Source organism: Microchirus variegatus (genome assembly GCF_963457635.1).
Source record: "Microchirus variegatus genome assembly, chromosome: 8".
NCBI lineage: Eukaryota > Metazoa > Chordata > Actinopteri > Pleuronectiformes > Soleidae > Microchirus > Microchirus variegatus.
The window spans coordinates 8,672,995-8,692,955 of NC_139809.1; the positions used below are offsets into that span (position 1 = coordinate 8,672,995).

At 40.0% G+C, this 19,961-nt stretch overlaps 2 protein-coding genes across 3 annotated transcripts; one reads left to right on the plus strand and one right to left on the minus strand.

The window, feature by feature from the left end:
- Window positions 1–1,156: 1,156 nt before the first annotated feature.
- snx1a (sorting nexin 1a) lies at window positions 1,157–10,674 on the minus strand. 2 transcript variants are annotated; one of them, XM_083894188.1, is made up of 15 exons: window positions 10,541–10,674; window positions 7,339–8,248; window positions 5,348–5,487; window positions 5,070–5,154; window positions 4,879–4,922; window positions 4,373–4,514; window positions 4,201–4,279; window positions 4,051–4,126; window positions 3,803–3,916; window positions 3,197–3,290; window positions 2,861–3,066; window positions 2,614–2,757; window positions 2,295–2,375; window positions 2,140–2,211; window positions 1,157–1,791 (listed from the first exon to the last, which is right to left on the minus strand). In XM_083894188.1, the coding sequence occupies exons 1-15, from the start codon at window positions 10,667–10,669 to the stop codon at window positions 1,741–1,743; spliced, it is 2,367 nt and encodes a 788-aa protein (XP_083750314.1). In that variant the 5' UTR covers window positions 10,670–10,674; the 3' UTR covers window positions 1,157–1,740. The 2 variants fall into 2 exon arrangements, with proteins under 2 accessions (XP_083750314.1, XP_083750313.1); XM_083894187.1 differs by having other exon boundaries at window positions 5,348–5,490.
- A 463-nt stretch (window positions 10,675–11,137) lies between these two features.
- Window positions 11,138–18,956, plus strand: sv2 (synaptic vesicle glycoprotein 2; the record flags this gene model as incomplete). The annotated part of the gene is made up of 12 exons (XM_083893735.1): window positions 11,138–11,234; window positions 12,959–13,057; window positions 13,356–13,517; window positions 14,081–14,243; window positions 14,595–14,716; window positions 15,401–15,564; window positions 15,654–15,734; window positions 16,587–16,675; window positions 16,950–17,077; window positions 17,178–17,273; window positions 17,681–17,840; window positions 18,773–18,956. 12 exons carry the CDS (start codon window positions 11,138–11,140, stop codon window positions 18,954–18,956), a joined length of 1,545 nt encoding a protein of 514 aa, XP_083749861.1.
- Window positions 18,957–19,961: the final 1,005 nt, after the last annotated feature.

Genomic DNA, 19,961 nt, shown 5'->3' on the forward strand with positions numbered 1-19,961 from the left:
GTGTGTGTGTGGCATCATGGCTGCACGGCTTTAGTGCAAGTGTGGAAATGTGAAATTAAAGCTGTAATCGCACGACTGATGCAAGTTTGACATAAATCCAGTAAATCCACTTGTAAACCAGCAGGGAAGCATTATTAGGTCCACTGTGACATAGTGTGAACTAAGTAATTTGTGTTCAGAGGATTTTACAGGATTTTTTTTTCCATTGTATTTTTAATTGGTGAAATAATGAATCTATATTGATCATAAATCAATAAAAAAAAAGACGTTTTGCTGGTGCCACTTACTCAAGTGCAGATTCACTTCTTTATTTTCGGTTTCATCTTGGAAATTAAAAAGGTACCCTGTGGATTCTTTTTGTTAACAAATGTATGTACAGCCAGAGTTTCCAACCAAATGCAGTAACTTTTTTCCAAGAAAGCCGTTTGGATGTGTAGTGTAGTCTGTAAAACAGCCTGCTTCAGGGTACCTTTTTGGACCAAAGCTGATAACATTGTCACTCTAGGAGATTGTGAATTCTCCATCAGGATCTTGTTTTTACTGAAAATCTAACCAACACAAGCTACACTGGACACGTCTTACTTTAGTTTAGGAGCTCAGCAGCCCTGCTCTGCTGTCCTCGGTCATGATGGCAACAAACCACATTTCTAATTCACACCCTACCGTCCAGACATTATCTTAGAATCATTAACTTCTCAGACCAAGTTATTCGTCACTGCCTGGAGTATATTATTCACACACACCCATGAAGCAGCTTCAGCTAGTGGGGGGATTACATGTTTTCAAGTCTCTGCAGATTAATTGGCAGGTAGTGAAGCAAAAAAAAAAAAATGTTAATCTGTAGTAAAGTGACTTAACTGTGAAAAACACCAGTATGCTTTATGGCTGTTGTGGAAAGAACTGTACCACTTCTCCCAAAGCAGATTTAATTTGGCATCTGCAGACAAAAACACCTTTTAGGCTTTTTTTTTTTTTAGAAAAAGGCACACACACGTGTAGTTTAAAGAGCAAATTCAGCACAATTATTATGAATCAAATTGAAAAACATGAACCCTGAAAGCTTCACCTATGGTACAACGCAACCCTTCAACCACCTCTTACTAATCTAATGCTTCCTCACCCTCCACCCAGTCCCCACCACATAAACTGTGTTTTATTTTTCAAAGAAATGTTCTTTATCCACCTGGTGGAAGTGCTAATAATTATCTTTTTTTTTAAAATCTGTAATTTATCCCTTTAAACCATTAAGAAAGAGAAAAAAAACTGAAGATTCTTGGCTACTTCCGTCATCTCGGGTCCCCAGATATATGTGATGATAGAGCAGCCGCGCTGTAAACGATTAACCTCTGCTGATGTGAAGGAGATCACAGGATCACATGAGGGAGAAAATCCTGAGAACAACCGACTCGCTTTGTTTCCCTTCTCTCGCGAAAAGAAATCGGTGGAATAATTAATCTAGAATTTATCTCCTCTTTCATACATCCCATAACTTTGTATATGCAAACTTTTAATCTCATAAGAAAATATTTGTGAAAGGTTAAATGAAAATATACAATTATTACTACAATAGAATACAGAGCTATGAAGTTAAAGGTGATTTGAAGAAAAAAAAAAAAACTGGTTGATTGTATCTCCCTTTACAATGCACACGTTTTCCTTGGTTTAAAGGCAAAAGAGGTAAAGTGTATAAGAAAAAGGCGGCCGGCTGTGGCATCCAAAAAAAAGGCTGGTGCTCGACCATTAGGCGATCGCTTTTGCTTCTGGCAGGAAAGCCTCCCAGTATTTTATCAGCTGGAGGAAAACAAAAGAGTGAACAGTGTCAGGTTCCATTTTTATATCGACAGAAAATGAGTAGAACACTGAGCTTTATTCACAACTAATTGAGGGAAGACCTTAATGTTTTTTCCCACTTTTTAATAAACTAAAATGCTATTGCATTAACATTACTGAAGTAGGCCATGTTATTTTCAGGTACAAATCTCACTTTTTTGACTTGAAATTATCAAATAAATCTAAAAGATGAGTTCATAAAATCACTTTGGTGTTACATTGTTAATATTGACTTAACAGTAAACAGTTTAAACATGATAAATATGTGATTAATCAAATTCCCTTTGCCTCAGATTTAGAAAAACTCACCTGTTGTTGAGACTGAAGTTGAGACTCCAAGTATGTGATTATTCGTTTTTTGAAATTCTTGGCCTTCTCTTTCTGTAAGAGGTTTAAATAAAGAAAAGGAAAAAGTTAATCACTAATGACAACCACTTTAAATGTCATCCAGACATTTGTTTTACCTCAAAGCGAAGGACTTCCTTGCGCACAGTGGCAGAAACTCTTTCAAAGTCCCGTTCATACTGTGTCACTTTGGCCTCCCACTGTTCAAAGACAGGAGAGCTTTATTTGTATGGAGGACATTTTGTGCCACAATATCAATTCATTATTCTCATTTCAATGGATTTATACAAACAAGACTCTCGGCATCACTCCTTCAGGATCTGCACTGTATTTAAGATCATAACTATTTACAGGAATGTGTTGTTACAGCTCTTTCCCTTCTCAACTATTATCTCATCCGTTTCAACATGTTGGTTCTGGCCTGTTTATTGTAACTACCTCAGCGATCTCCTCTTTAGCCAGCTGCAGCTTGTCCGGCTTGTTCGCCCACAGGAGTTTGGCCTCGGTCTCCCTCTTCTTCTGCAGCATGGTCTGAGCGTCCTGCCAACGCTGCCACGCCTTCATGCGGTGATCGAACGACCCCTGCAGGTCACAAACACACACAGGATCGTTTACATCGGGATTGTCGCCGATTCCAGCTGCAGGTAGGATTTCATTTTATTTTTTGGAAAAAGTGTCTCAGTACCCTCACGGAGCCGAGCAGGCGGATGTAGTCTGCTATAAGCTCGGAAAAGTTGAAGGTGTCATTTGTAGCCTGATCCTGGTGTAGCTGCTCCATCTTGTCCTCCAGCTCTGCCAGCTGGGACAGAGCTCGGGACAGAGCGGTGTTGTCCTCCGCGCTGCCCAGCATAGCTGTGCTCTTGGCGAAACTGGCCGTGTTCACAGACAGTTCTGGAGGGACGAGTGAGGGATTAGTGATGAGTCAGCTTTGATTTATATAAAAACAAGCACTTTATTTTAAAGTTGCTTTAATATGAAACATCAGGGCTGGACTTCTGATTTCTATTTAGATGGAACAAACCTTTCCTGTGGACGACCAGGGATTCCACCAGAGCGTGGAGCTTCCTGAACTGTTGGTCAGACGACTCCACCTCCTGTAGTTTCTCCTCAAACCACTGCAGAAAACAAACAAACTGATAACACATCTACAGCACCAAGAGGCTGCTACGCATTTAGATCCATCCATTCATTGTTTAAACTGCTTATCCTTAGAGTTGCGGGTACTGAACTTTTAAGACATTTCCTACCAGGTGAAATATTCAAATAAGTCAAAGGAATAGCATTATCAGCTTATTCAGAAGAATGCTGATTTTTCATCAGATCCAGTCACTGTGATTCTGTGTCACGTGACCCTTAAAACTCAGATTAAGTGGAGCTCACACTCACAGCTCTACTACTTCACGCACCAAATAAGAGTTTTTCACCATGCGCATGAGTCAGTGAACCAGACAATGTTTGCCAGTTTATCCACTCCAATTTAACAGATCATAAACATGTGTTTAAATGCTTTAAAAATAAACACCATCTTTAAAAAGGTGTGTCATTACCAAATCTGTTGCTTAGGAGTTTCTCAAGAACAGAAATGATTGCAAATAGCAGGCGTTTGTGTGTTTGTGTGTGAACTCACCACATCTGACTCATTCATCTTGATGGTCATTTTACTGACAGCGTCTGTTGCTTTGTTAATCATTTTAAGGAAGCCAGCACCGCTCAGAGCCTGAGTGCCCACTGCTCTGGGCAGCTGCAGACACAAAGAGACACAAAAAACAGCTGTGATAAAGTGAAGACTGCAACTGTACGACACACAAGAACTGCGAAAAACTGTAGAGTAGAGGAATAATACAGCTCTCAATGAGTAATCTCATGTGCGCTTACTTCTTCTCTCTCCAAAAACTCTCTGACATCTGGATCTTGGAGAAGTGAAGGATGATTGACTATCCTCTGGAGATACCTGTTGAAATGGGAAAATTCATTTTTAGCAACGTGATAACACCACCTTTGTTTGAGGATTTGTTTTTCTCTTACCTCTCCAGAGCGCCTCTTCTTCTCTCAACAAAGTCTGTGGACGAGGAATCTTCTTTTCCCACCTTCATCTTCGTCATACCTATGCAAGACGGCAGCCATTTTCACATGTGACGATGGGGATTACGTTTACTCTGACAAAAGATCTTCTTCTCAAATGAGTAAGTAAGTTTACCGAGGAGGTTTTTCTCTGGTGGTGGAGGCACGATGAATCCATTTGGTCCATGTTTTTCACACAGTTTCTCATAGAGGCCGAGGAAGTCGCTGAAGCGGCGTCTCACTGTGAACGTTTTGTTGCGGAACGTGGCGAGCGTGGTCTGAAAAAGAAGTTCAAGTCACTTTAAAGGCTTTATTTTATCATATTATATTGTATATAACAGTCTTAAAAGTGGCAATCTTGAAGAATTGTGTTTAAATATAGGTAAAATTATTCATCATTATTTATTAAAAGCACAGTTTGTTTGGCTGCCAATAGAATTCACTGGCTTTTAGTATCAAACTACATTTGCCATTACCACCACTGACCACAGGAGTCACCAAATTAAGAAAGACTGAAAACCCTCTAAATCTCCACTTTAAGTGCGGCAAATTAACATTATGAAATTCTGACGTAATCCATAATACATACAGTAAATGTACTCATTTGCTTCGAGTAGGTATATCAAGTGAAAGTGTGTTCACCTGTGTGGATACTTTGTAGGCCATGTAAGCAGTCATCCCATCACCTGAAAAAGAAGATGACAATTATGATTAATCACTCGTCTCAGTTTTGAAATAACAAACTCAAGGACTATAGTGAACCTGTTATCCGTGTCTTAATTGCAATTAATTAAATAAACCAGTTATTTTCTAAAGCGTGACTAAATGATCACCTATTTTTTCAGGGTCTTTGACAGAGACAAAAATGTCAAATTTGTCTTCCTGTTCCTCTTCATCCTCCTCTTCTTCTTCTTCCAGCTGAAACAAATATTGAACAGAGGGTTTAGTGGGAGATATTTGTTTGTTCTGTGAAAAAAAATACTGGCATTTCAGAGAACTTTAAAAAGGGAAAACAGTTGTTCTATAGAGAGAGCAGCCAATTGTTTGAGCACCAACAGTTGTTACAGTCACACTGGGAATCTCACTCTGTTACTAGATATCTTGTCAATACCTCCTCAAGGGCAGCAGTCTGTGTCTTGGCCAGGCTGGCAGCTACAGACAGTGAGGGGGCAGAGGCAGACGCTTTGGCAGCCGCCTCCTCCTTCTTCCTCTCGTTGCGGGGACTGTCAAGTGAAAGCTCCACTGTGGCTTCTGCTGGAGAGGAAAAGAAAGTGAAGAAAGTAACCAGATGTGGGTCATTCAGTGCTGTCAGGAAACAGTGTGAAGACTCAGTTACGGTAACATCCCACGCTGCCCTGGCATTGTCTTAAAGCTATCTTTTTGTGTGAGCTTTAATAATCAACAAAAGACAAGAAAACAACCTTCAGAGAAAGCTTACACATCTTGATCTCATTGCAGTTGCATTTAATAACATGCGAGACACTTACACACTGTCAAGAGAAAAACTTAGTACTTTATATAAACAGTTGACGGTGACATTTTCCCCCACCCCCAGGACAGTAAACTTAAAACTTTGCCTAAAGAGCAACTCAACAATGAAGGAAGTTTCTCCATCTCAACACAGGAAGTCTGGAGCTCAGCTTCTTGAGTCGTATATTAACAAGGCTCGTCTCCATTTTATTGCTATGTTAGGGTGAGTTAAAGAGCTCTAGGTCATGTCCTGACTGTTCCAAACTTCTACTGTTTAAAGTGACGAAGGATACCGGAGATCTCAAAGATTACACTGGTCAACACCAAATTTATTGTTCAAGTTGTTTATTTTTTTTAGATGATTTAGGAAAATGTTGATGTGCTGAATCCAAAAATCACATTGGTTTTGCTCAATTAGGTCAACTTTCTGAAGCTACACATTTGTTTTTTAACGTTTTTGTTTACATGTATGGGTTTTTCACGTCATTTGATGCAAAATTCTTTTATAGTTCTTGCAATAAACACATTCTGAAGATTTTGCATGTGCCAACTTATGACTAATTGTTTTATATATTACAAGTGAATGATATGGCTTTGACTAGAAGATCTTGCAAAAATAAGCCTGACGTATTCTGCTACATCTGCGCTGAATTCACCAATGTTCCAAACAGGAATCTGTGAGAAAACATTTTTTTTCTCATAAAACCTTTTTTGGATGAGAAATATTAACGAGAATCAACTGATAACGTCACAAAGATTTAATCAATTTAGTCAGACGATCTGCTTTTTCAAAATCTAATTTGCATAAAAACCTGACCCCATTGAGAAAAATGTCATTTTTTTGATTCAGCGGTGCAAAATGGTCCTAATTCAGTTGAAAAGACAGACAACTTAATATTTTTTTTTTTTTTGTAACCCAGTATTAAACAGAATCAGGAACCTTCGATGCAGCAGAAAAACACATTCCTGTCTCAGAGCTCTGCAGGCATTTCCTTAGACCTCTTGGCCTGAGTCTTTGCGGATATGGATTCACAGCTGATGCTATGTTAAAGCAGACTTTCTAAATCACGTCTGTTTAAATGAAGTTAATACACGTGCACTCCAATGGACTCACTGCATCAAAGACAATCAAGTCAAATTGGACACACCTGTGCTGAATTTTAGTGGTGTAAATAGACACACAATACTCACAAAAGTGGTCACAAAATATACTACAGAGACGCAAAGCAACTAAAAAACAAAACAAAAACAAACTATTAAGTGACATTAGATCACCATAGAGACAACACTCAGACCAAGATGGGGAAACCAGAGAGGTGAAAAACGACTCCACAGACAACAAAGAGATAAAAATGGAAAGGAAGACACACAAAACCTTGACCTGACTTATTACCTTTGAATGTGTCCATCACACTTTTTACATGAACGCCCCATTCGGACACGAGATTCTCATAAAAGGACATTTGACTTGTTACAGCAGGAATGACCCAGCTGTCACTGATGCCTTTAATTATAGCTCTGCATCCAAGTAATTACTTTCATTATTCACACCTGTGCTCCTTCAAGTCAAAAATGTGAAGACAAAAAAAGAAGCCTTTGCAACGAAAGAATAAAAAAAAGCAGTGAACCCACCAGCAAAGATGTCCGCCTCCTCTTCAGAGTGCACTCCGTTGGTCTTAGATTGGACAGTGCTGGTGTTGCTCTTGGTGGGCGCTGTGGTGACTGTGGCTTCTTCACTGAAGAGATCGGCAGGGTCTTGCAGTGGCCCTGCATTGTTGACGACAGCAGCAGCTTTGATTGTGACAGATTTGTCCTTCTGCTCTTTAACGATGCTCTTCTTTGTCGTGGCGCCCAGCGGCTCGCCGAACAGATCCTCGTCTGGCTCACCGAAGAGGCTTTTCTGTAGCTGCTTGGCGGATTTGGTCTGCCGTGGTTCTGCAAACAAGTCGCTCCCCTCATCCTCAAACAAATCCATTGCTGCCCTGCTGGGTTTTTTGGCATCAGCAGAGGGAGGAGCATCACTAAGGAGGTCAACCAGAGGGTCAACAATTTTATCAATGCCAGATGGCTGCTGTGTGTCACTGGCTGATGAATCACCACTGATGTTGACAACTGCCGCAGTGGACGTTTCTTTTACTTCCTGTTTTCCAGTGCCAGGTGGATCTGTGACACTTCCTGTCACTTCACTTTTACCCGCTGCTGCTGCTGCGTCAGCATTGTCATCCACTACTGCCACTTCCTCCCGCAGCGCCTCAGTTTCACTTCCCAGTATGTCAAAGAAATCATCAGATGAGATTACAGCTGAATCGTTCGCTTCAGTTGTAACTGCGTCTGCGGCGGGCTCGGTTACGTTGTTTGTTAGGTCAACAAAATCATCCGAGGGTTCACTGACAACTTCACCAGCTGACTTGTTTTCCATCGGGCTGCTGAACGGCTCGATTAATGGATCGCTCATGATGTCAAGGGAAGGACTCATTAAAACGTCGATTGGTTGAGTGGCCGATGGCAGGGTAGTGTCCATTTCAGTCACTGGAGGTTCGCTCTGGAGATAAGGGGAAAGATTGACAGTGAACTTAAAGTTTGTTGGGCAAAGCAAAAATGAAAAGGTCATCTCAATTTCCCCCAACCTGAAAGTGACACCTTTCAGTGTTTTGTCTAACAGACCAAAACATTTCACTTTTCAATTACAATAAACGAAAAAAAAAAAAAACCAGGATCATCAAGTTTGAATAACTGGAACCACTGATGTGTAACGTTTCTTCATAACAGCTTTAGTCATTGGCTGAGGAAAGCAGTTTTTACTGTAAATCAGGTAAATCACCACCAAAGGCCTGACAAATAGGGCTTTGTACTCAGGTTGATCTCCCAACTAGATGAAAAAAAATATCTCTGCACAGCTCAATTTCTGTTAAACTTTTTGAAAACTATTTCAGAAACTGAAAACGTTTTATTTCTGCAGCCTGAGTGAAGACAACATTGGATTAGGTGAACCTTTGGATGCACTTGCCAGAGATGACGTTAAATGATTCAAAGTAAACGGATATTTGAGATATGGCATCGCTAGACCAGAACTCTCTCTTCGTGGTTTTATAAAACAATCAACCAGTCATGTTGCAGGAAATATAATCTCAATCTCTTCCTCTGCTCCTAAGTTAGAGTAGTAAAAACTGGCCAGTAGTGCAAGTGTTACCAGAAAAACATTCTGTTTTGACCAGATGTATAGAGGTACTCTTTTTAAATTGTGTTCCATTAAAACAAAAAACAAAAAACAAACATAATGCCTCAGGATATGGCTGTTGCCTGCATACAGGCAATAAAACAAGTTTTATCAAATGATCTACTATAGTATGATTTAAGACCACTATGAAAATAAGGTAAATCATTAACATGGCTCTTTAAATGTGAGACCACTCCGAATGCACTTAAACATCTGGTCAATTTCCATTACTTCAGCTCCAGGCTCTGTTTCATGTAAAGTCCACAAATGCTGACTCGTGTTTTCCTGCAGTGAATCCAGTTCTCCCGAAAAAAAAAAATCAAAAGGCAGCAACTTTCCAATCTTTCCTGTGAACCTTGACTGGTAAAACATCCGGGTTCTGACCATGTGACCACAGCTGACTCACATGATCGGAGGATAGCTGCCTAAACCACTTATTTTTCAATCTAATAAAAAAAAAGCATTTTAACTCATTAACATAAATAAATTTAAGTCATTAACATAAAATAGTAAAAACACAACAGTGATCGACTTTCACAATCGAACTGCAGATTTTGAGGACGAACCTGTTGCTTCATCTACCCCATTATATGCATGCTCTGATCTGCACACCAAAATGCTGAGGTCTGCAGATTTTTCTGCAGAAAACTACGTTGGTAGGTCAGAATATAAGGATTAATTTAGTATAAATCATGATGAAAATCATTTTTTTAGAGCATGGTGAAAAAAAACAGACATTATAACACTTAAGTCCAAGGTGTCATCCTCAAAACTCCTGAAACATTTCAATGTAAAGCAAGAAGAAAAGGGCAGGAAATCCTCACAGTTTTACAGATACATAAGTGGATGCTGTATGGAGGAGCTGTCACCAATATTACATTAATGTCAGAATTACTCTGAAATTACCATCATGAGTTCCCAGAGCTTCGGGTGACTCCAAAATTGCACAGATGTCCTGCTGTTACTTTAAGAATTAAATCCGATGCCGATTATTTAAAAAAAATCGTGTCTGCTGATTAATCTGGTCAAAATAAACAACTGTCAGATTACATATTGCCTGTCACCTGATGTGATTTCCTCATGATCTCATAGAATAACCACATAGAACAAAATGCCAGAAACTGGTCAGACTTTAGCTTTCATACTGTTGTGATGTAGAGCAACAACGATAGTTGCGTGTAATAATATTTCACAAGGCGTTTTCTATGTGGTAAAAATAGGAAAATGTTGACCAAGTCAAGCTGATCTCTCTAACAGCGCTGTTTTCTAACAAATAATGCGATATAATTAGTTTAAAGGCAAACTTCAGTTAAAGTATTCACTGTGGTTACCACTGACATCAAAGCCCTGGTCCAACGATGACAGCTCAAAAACACGTCTCGCTAAACATTATGCGTTCCATTTTATAATTGGTATAAAACAATAGCAAATATAACAATAAAAGTGCAGCGTTTGCTTTTCAGAACCACTGACATTTCAGCTCTTGGGAAAAACCTTCGTGAACTTAACCCAAAACTTGCTCAAAGTGCCTCGTTAGCTTTGACGGTTGGACGTTAGCACGTAACTACCGTGTGAATAAGCAGTTACAGTCCAAATGAGGTCAACATCCAGACATACCGCGCTCATGAAGAGGTCCACCCCGTCGTCTTCATCACTTTCTCGGCCTCCAACTTCTTCCGAGTCCAGCACATCTTGGTCCTCGGAGTCGGGGAACGGAGGAGGACTGCGCTCCGAGCTGGACGCCATCTTCAATCTTTTTTTCAATAACACAAGGGGAGGTAACGTCAGGCGCTCGCCGCTCTCACACGCACACAGACGGGCAGAGCGAAGCGCTGAGGCCGAATCACTGCCGCTGCTCTGACTGGATGAGCCGTTCACGCAAAGATAGGTTGACTGAAAATCAGGAATACAGGCTGTAAACCAGAGGCCCGGGGCGTACACACACACACACTGAGAGACACACACACACAGAGAGACACACACACACAGAGAGACACACACACACCAGCCCACCGCTGTCTCCTTACTTCCTGATCCTCCTTCTTTTTGTCAGGTTAGCCTCACACGGTGTTAGCTAGCCGGCGGACAGTCATGGGACAGACGAGGTGGTGGAAGCGGAAAGGAGGACCAGGACTGTCACTGTGGTTCTGATGAAGCTAGCTAAACGACACGCAGCAGCGCAGTGTCCATGTTATTAGACAAACTTTTGGGGGGATGTCTCGTCACATGCGTAGCGGAGATGTGGAGTTGCGTCGGCCGCTTCTCCTCACCGGAGAACACCTGGATCCGAACGAGCTGGACTCAGATGAAGGTAAAAGCGGTGCCAATATAGACTTTATATCAGTGTTTTCCAAAGTGAGGGCAACGGTCTGCTGATGGGTCGTGGAGGTGCTGCACATGGGCCTCACACAGGGATTAAAACTTTTTGTAAAACTGTCAGCTGAAAGCTATTAGAATATGTTTAATAAAAAAATGTGTCACTTTGTAATTGACATTTTAGCCATATGTTGTTAAGGGAGGACTCAGTTGGGCTGCATTTTCAAACCAAGAAATTTAGCTGGGCAGACATTTCCTGCAGCCAGTAAGCAGCAGGTGAGGATACATTTAAGAAGTGCATTTAAAATTTACAATTCAAGGTGCGTCGTATAAAGTGCACAGCATTAGCTGTAACTATTTTAAACACCTTTGTCATCTCAGGTGCACGATATTAGCATTTGTTTCTCTTTGAAATAAGTTAAACATATGTCACATACGACCCACAGTGCCTTTAACAGAATACAAAAACTAGAAGACAGAAAAACTATCAAAGCTAGGAGTGTATGTAGGGATCTTTGAGGGACAGTAACAAGTGTTTCTCTAGTCTTTTCTCAGTGTTTCTGGTGGAACCACAGACTGGGCCACTGTGAAGTTGGCTAAGTGCCGCATGTGGTCCACAGGCCGCCATTTGAATAGACTGGACATAGGATTACGAACACGAATACGAAAACTTTATTGTCCACAAAGTGAAAATTCGTCTTTGGTTCCATCACAGCAAACATGTAGACAAAAACATTAAAAACTAGACATAAAAAACACAACACAATAAACATAAAACTGGACGAAAAAAAAGGACAACACATTTCATATGGCCTGCAAAGTCATGGATACAATATTATAAATGAATAAAGTTCCAATGTGTGACATGCTGTGTTCACACCGACTGCGATTTGTCATGTCTGTCAGGTGTTGTGAAACCACACAAGATGACGGTTTCTTCTCTGCAGACGTTTCCACAAGAGATAAAGTGTCATACAGCTCTGAGTGTCCACACACTAAAATAATGTATTTCCCCAAGCGGAGTCTGCCTCAGTTTTCTATTTGTTAACTTATTCAGATTTGGGTTATATAGGGCTGTAAAGTCCAAGTCGACTGGTCGATTAATTAGTTAACAAGTTCTATCTCTTAGGAGGAAAGTACCAAGTGCTAATGGGGGTGTTTTAGAGCACCTGTGTTTCACAGGTCTTCAGAGAACACACCCCTTGTTTTCCACTATTTTGGTTTAGTCCAACCCACTGTGTTGTTGTCATAATCCATCCATGGTTGGTGTCGTTCCGTGGCTTACGAGAGACAGACAGAGTATCGTTGCCATTAATTTGACGTGAATTTTGAGCTTTTCATTTGAGGCTACAGTCAGTCCTCCTGTCGCATCCATGTCAAAGACATCAGCAGTGTGGCGGCATTTTTCAAAAGTAGATGACGGTAAAAAAAAGAAAAGAAAAGTGGAATGGCTTTTCACAGCTCTACTACAAACATGGCATATCATTTAAATACTGTAAGCTAAGGTTGCTCTGTCCGATAAAAATGAACATATCAGAATTGGCATATTTCAATGTTTTAGTCTAATAATCGTTGATTCCTTCTATAACTGCAGGCGCACCTGCCCGCAACAGTAGACCAAGAGTTTCTTTGGTTGATTACAGTCCTAGGGTTAAATTGTTATGTGTATAATTTGTATTTTACCTGACCTGTGACTCTGTATGTTCTGCTGCTGCATAGGTGAAGTCATTTTTGACAGGAGCTCATCAAATAACGACCATGAAGCCGGTGGGAGTGCACCGAGAAGATTATCGTATGAGGAAGCCATGGCGGAAACGGGTAATGTTACACATAATGCTGTCTTTTGTTGTTTCGTGCTTTTAAAAATGCTCAACAAAATGAAATGTCAAAATTGTACATGCTGTACTGTTGGAGTCGAGGGAGCATTCAACACTTGAAAACAAAGATTCATAGAAGACAAGTTTTTACTGCGTTACGTTTAAGCTTGTGTTTTCACACGTACAGCTGTTAAACAATCTAACTGCAGGTAAATGTGACGTGTCGGTTATAGACAGGTACACTGTTGATTTTACACAAACCTTGAGGATATTTGCTCTTCTGTTTTTTCCCTTCTTAGGTTTTGGATTGTTTCATTGGCTGCTGCTGGTAATTTGTGGCTGGGCCAACGCCAGCGATGCCGTGGAGATCCTCTGCGTGTCTTTTCTCCTGCCAACAGCGCGCTGCGATCTGCTGCTGAGCTCTTCAGACATGGGCCTGCTGACTGCTAGCATTTTCCTCGGTGCGTCACACGTCATTTATTAAACCTGTCGTTATACTTGAGCTGAGGAAAACAGTAACGGAAAACCCAGAAAACTCCCTTCAGATCTTGTCTCCATTGAACTAAATGCGGGCAAAGTTGTGTTTAAACGAGGTAGAAGGCCAGTGCAACATCAAGATAATAACTAGGTGTTCTACGTGTTTTTCATAATCTGCATTTTAATTCAAACTACTTGTAAAATAAACAAAGAGAAAATTAAAAGAACAGGTTCGGCAAGTAAGTTAATTTGCGCTTCAATATGAACTTGGCAAACAACTGATTGATAATACTTTTAAACACTTTATGTCCATGATAAAGTTCACATAAAGTAGTTAGTCAAATTCAGCTGCTCTGAGCTCTTCTGTTAGTTGTATTGTGCAATGTGTATTTTTGGTGTCTTGAGTACTTGAGCGTCAGAAAACAATGAATATTTGAGTAAATATTACTATTTAATCACAATACTTAAACACAACAAACCACTGTATTTCAAACACAAAGCAGCACGGCCTTGACGCACTTTAATAATCCTTATTCTCCTTTACTAGGAATGATGGTCGGTGGCTACGTGTGGGGATACTTGGCCGACCAGAGGGGGCGTCGCAGAGTCTTAGTCGTGTCCCTAACAGTAAACGGGGTCTTTGGAGTTTTGTCCAGCCTGGCTCCTTGGTTCTGGCTCCTCTTACTGCTTCGGTTCATCAGTGGCATTGGGTGAGGACGTGTCTTGCATTGTATTTTCAAACAATAACAACTCTTTAAAAGTCTATTTTGCTGATGTATACACTTATTATGATCATACATGATGAAGCTCAGCAGGCAGCAAAATGTCACAATTCAGAAGCTGAAAATGGACAATGCTGTGTTTGCAATGATTAATAGATTATCACAAGAGTTGCTCATTAATTATCTGTGACTTAATGATGTAGCTAAAGGGCACTTGTACTAAACACATCCAGTGAAATAAGCAGATGGGCTGTTAAAGGCCTATTCATGGTGTTAGGGAATCAAAGCTGATTGGATATCAATGGAAAATGTTTTTTTTTTCCATTTTCACGACTATAGGGTTGGTGGTTCCATCCCTGTTGTCTTCTCATACTTCTCAGAGTTCATGCCCCGACGGCGGAGAGGAACAATGATCAGCGCTCTGGCCACTTTCTGGATGGCAGGAAACATCCTGGCTGCAGGTGGGAAAAAGCTCATTTCATTCAAGGTGCATGTTCTATGCACAAGTGCTCTATTCCTTTGATGCTGCTGAAACTTTTCACACGTTTAAATATTTAGTTTAGAGTGTGAAGACAAACAGACGTTCTGTCCAACTCGTATTACTGGTATCCTGTTTAGAGTTTAAATGTTTGACACGTTGAAGTTTGCACCTGAAGAAAGTTATGAAGCATCAGTGCATCAGCAGATCATGTTCTGATGTTAGTTTACTGTCCTGACTAGTCACAATTTAGCACCATTCTAACCTGAGTTTAACAAATCTGATTGGCTGATTGAATGGATCAATACCTTTTAATCATCTTTATCACCAACACTGTTTGAGCTTCTTATCATGGATTGTTTTCCTTCCAAGCAAATACTCAAATACACTAAACTATGCATTTAAGATAAAAAAGCATCCCTATTTTTGTCTTTGAATTAGTTTTACTGTTAACCATTTGATTTTATAGAAACGGCAGAGAAGGAGATCCAATAATATCCGTTTTTCTTGTAGTGTAATATAATTCTTCATTCTTATAACTCATACAGTGAAATTAATCGTAAAGGACTGATTTTTTTCTTTTTGGGGGGAATTTAGGATGAGAGCAACAACTTTCTTGTTCGGCACAATCACAATAAGAGGATAACTGTGCGTTTTTCCTCTGCAGGATTAGCGTGGCTGGTGATTCCCAGAACCTGGGCCCATTTCTCTCTGGGAACACTGGACTTCCAGAGCTGGAGAGTGTTTGTGGCTCTCTGCTCTCTTCCTGGTCTGACCTCAGCACTCCTCTTTAGGCTGCTCATGCCTGAAAGCCCCAAGTTCCTCATGGAGGTACTCAGAAAAGGCCAGTCCACTGTATTTGTCTGAAGGATCATCTCTGTCCTGATGTGTCTTTGATGTTTTGCCTTGTGTTTTTTCAGGCAGATCGAGAGAAAGAAGCGATCCGTGTTTTCAGACTGATGTTTGAGCTGAACATGAGGGGGAAAGGAAAATCCTTCCCGGTAAGTTACTAAATGCCTGAATGGATTTGTTGTCATCATTTGTTGTACAAAGTTCACCTCAAACTTCCCTTGCATGTAGGTGTCCTCCACTTTAAGTTTACTGACCCTGTATGTATGGCTCTAATCCAATTCTACTTTTGCAGGAATTTGGTTTGTGTACAAACTCCAAGCAAAAAAGGGACACGGAGGACAAAGTTTGGGCTTCACGGAGAGAGCAACTTGCCAGTATTTTAAAAAAGGTAATGTGATACAGTCGCACAAGGGTATAAAAACCTCACTTTCTACCCTGCTGATGTTACTCGTTTGATTATTATCAAATATATTATGCAGATATACACTTCCTAAGCAGAGTGTATAGATCCTCTGTGTTACCTCAGGTTTACAGTTCCAAACATAAATGGAATACTGTGTCATTTTCTTATACAACTTCTCTCTTCTTTCCATTTTGGCTTGTGATGATTTAATTTATGTATTTTCTTACTCAATCAGGAATAAAACTAATTCTGATTAAAACAATCTCAAGTGCAAAAGTCTCCATATACTGTAAGTCTGAACAGGTTTATTAAAACATACAGAAAACAATATAAAACATACAGAATATGATATAAAGCCAATTTTTTTACAAAATCAATATAGTAAGTAAGTGTAATCAAGCAAAACATCTACAGCCAGCTGTTTCTGCCTCCATGTCATTTGAGAAGCACTTAAAGTGTCCAAGGAGAGGCCAAAAACATCATTGGTTATATCTTTTATGACACTGGTATTTCATTCATTTAGGATGATGAATCATTTCAATTACCGGTAATCCTTTTTATTTCTCTGTCATTTTAAATAATGTTTCTGTTTTTTCAGGGTTTGGTTCCCATCAAACAAATGTTTCATGATTCCCTCAAAACCAGGAGCATCGCACTGCTCATCATCTTCTACTGCATCTCCTTCGGGTGAGAAATCCCTCATCATCCTGTATCTCGGTGTTTCTTAATCCTGGACCTCGTGGTCTTCATGGTCCACTGTCCTGTGCATGTTTTCGATGTTTCCCTGCTCCCACACACCTGATTCAAATGAGTGTGTTGTTATCAGGCTTTTGTGGAGCTTTGATGACAGGCTGAACAGGAGCAGGATTGAGAGATCTGCCTACATGGGGACTTAGCAGTGTGTGTAGTGATTTATTTTGATAATAAAACAAGTACTGTCTTTTAATGTATGTTTTTGCAGTTACTATGGGCTCTGGATGTGGTTCCCTGAGCTGTTTTCGAGAATTGAGAATGGTGGTTCGCCTTGTGGCAACGTGTCCCTGCCATATTCACTTCACAACAATAGCTGTTATCCTGTCAAGACGGCAGGTAAGCTTCCACAAAGTTTTTAAAGGAGTGAAAGTGTCAGTATGTGAAATGTGTGTTTAGACGATGAACATTCATTTCCTTCCTGTATCTGTTGCGACAGTGTACAAAGAGGGCTTTGCCATTGCTGTGTCAAACCTGCCGGGCAACATCTTCACCATCCTGATGATGGACAGGTTGGGAGGAAAGTCGCTGCTGTGTGAGTTCAACACCTGTGCTTCTACATGGAGCTCTGTGTATGAAAGTTTGAAAAGTTTTGCATTGATCAGCGTCGTCTTAAGAATCCTCCTGTGCTCAGATGTTTATATATTTAATTAATATGGCTATTCACATTTAGAATGTAGCTGAATAAAAGTATGGGGAAACATCTGCAGTCAGAAAACAGCATGTACCTCAGAATCGATTTAAACTTCTCCACAGAGATCAGCTCTGACAATTTCAGATCAGATCAAAGTAAAAACTTTTCCCTGATCAATGGTCAAAGTCCATCGGGTCAATGAAGTTGCATCAGAAACGGTGCAGAGCACAAACTGTGCAGTCACACGACCACGTCATGAATCCTAAAATCTCTTCCCCTCCTTCCTTCCTCCTTGTCCTGTTCTCCAGCTGGCAGTCTCGTGGTGTCCAGTCTGAGTGTCTTCCTCATTTACATGGTCCAGACCAAAACCCAGAGCCTGATCCTCTCGTGCGTCTTCAGCTGCGTGTCTGTGATCACCTGGAACGCCCTGGACGTGGTGGGAACAGAGCTGTATCCGACACAACTACGGTAATTCTGAACCTTGATTTAAAAAAAGAAAAAATAAAGAAATAGGCAATGTCCTGTTTACTTCTTTTCCTTACACATCTTGGTGCAATAAAACTAGGACAATGAGACATTTAGGTGCAGCAAAATAAGCACTTAAGCACGAGCACTTCACATTTTGGTCCCTGAATCACCTTGAAACGCTCGGTCCTTACTTCCTGATCCTGCTTCTCCCATTTTTATAAACAACTACAGATGTAACTCAGCCTATGGCCAAAGGCATTTTAGGCAATAAGGTTCATGAAAGCAGCATAAATGTCCTCTGTCTTACTTTTTAAAGATGGTGGATGATGAAATACTTTTTTGTTTAGTTTTTAAATCAGTTTCAACTTGTACATAGAAAGTTGTGTGTTGACCATTTTATTATTAGACCCCTGAATATTATACTGGGGATTTTGGTAAATAACAGTCAAGGATAAGTTTTTGGGGTTTAGTTATCGAGAGATCTGTCGGAGGATCTCAATATGAATCAAAGGTCTCACATTGATGCAGATTCTTGTGTATAATGCTGCACATTTTCACCTCCTCAGGCATCTAGAAGTCAAATAAACCTGCCTCTGACGCATTCTTTCATACAAGTTATGCACATGTCTGATACTTCTAGTTGGTCCTACTTCATTTTAGAGATAATGAAATCTAATATGTTCCTTTATTGTCCATTTTTGAGCCTGAATATAGAAAACAAACACCAATTTCCTCTTTGTTTCACGTTTAATATTTTGCATTGTGTTAAAAATTGGACAAAACATTGCAGGCAGCAATGGTACAAACACAAAGTAGGCATTGACAAGTTAAATGCCCTTATATTTAATGTAATTTAGCAAAATGATCATATAAAAATGTTGCCAAATAGTGAAATAAAAGCACACGTTCTGAAATGTCTTTGTTAATTTCAGGTCCACTGCTCTCGGGTTCTTCACGGGCATGGGTCGAGTGGCAGCGATCATGGGTAACATAGTGTTTGGGAAGTTGGTGGACACTAACTGTGCCGTGCCGGTGCTGCTGGTCTCTGCTCTGCTGCTGACCGGAGGTCTGGTGGCTCTGCTGCTGCCTCAGACCAAACAGACTGAGCTCACCTGAGCCACTTGCATTTCACATGAATTATTTATTTTTACAAGCTTTATGTCTGCAAAGATAGGGTCTGCAGAGGGTTTCTGCCCTTTGGAGTTCTCCTCTGATTGTGTTACTTCTGGATTTGGCAGACGTGCCTTCCATCACCTCTTTGTGCCTTTTTATAGAGCTTCATGGAAAAAAAGCAGTAGAAAGTCAAGTGGCTCAAAGAGATGCAGAAACATGTTCCACAGATTCCAGTCGAACTTGTGGTGGAAGTGGTCTCTGGATGTTTTAAAGGGTCCTTCCTTTTCCCAAATGTGTTCAATGGGTATAATTTTTTTGGCACTAGGATAAGGTAGAGCCATGTGGCCTCAGAGTTTAAAAAAGGGAGAAATGTTTGTGCTGAAGTGTGGTGCTTCACCACATCTTATGAATTCCTGCTCAAACTTGACCAAACTACTGCCTCATTCAGTGGTAAATCATAGATTTATAATTCCAGGACCAATGTTTTTTGTTGTTTTTTTTGACATTGGAATGGTCACATTGGTGATGATTGTGTTCTATTACTTTGTAAAAGAACAAATAAAAAATCTCACTTTGTAAATATACAATAAGATCGGATTTTATGTTGATTACATAAAATTGGTTTGTACTTGATAAAAGTACAAACCAAAAAAAAACAAACACAATACAGGATTAAAAACATCTGCCAGGTTCTATCACTGCAATTCAAATATTAAATTTTTTTTTTTTACCTGGGTGCAACAGGTTACTAACATTTTTTAATTTATTTTTTCTTTTTGTAGTTTTTTTTTTTTAGATTTTTAAACTACTGATACTAAAGGTACAAGACTTCATAAACCCTTCATCTGTCAAACACTTGATTCCTCCATGATTTTCTTTTCATATTTTAAGGGCTTTTCAACCAAAAGGACATTTGAGAGAGATAAATTAAACTAGACGTCCTTCATAAAATGGAAATAAATAAACATGGCTGTTTGAGTGAACGCAACGTTCCTGAAAATGAGTTTC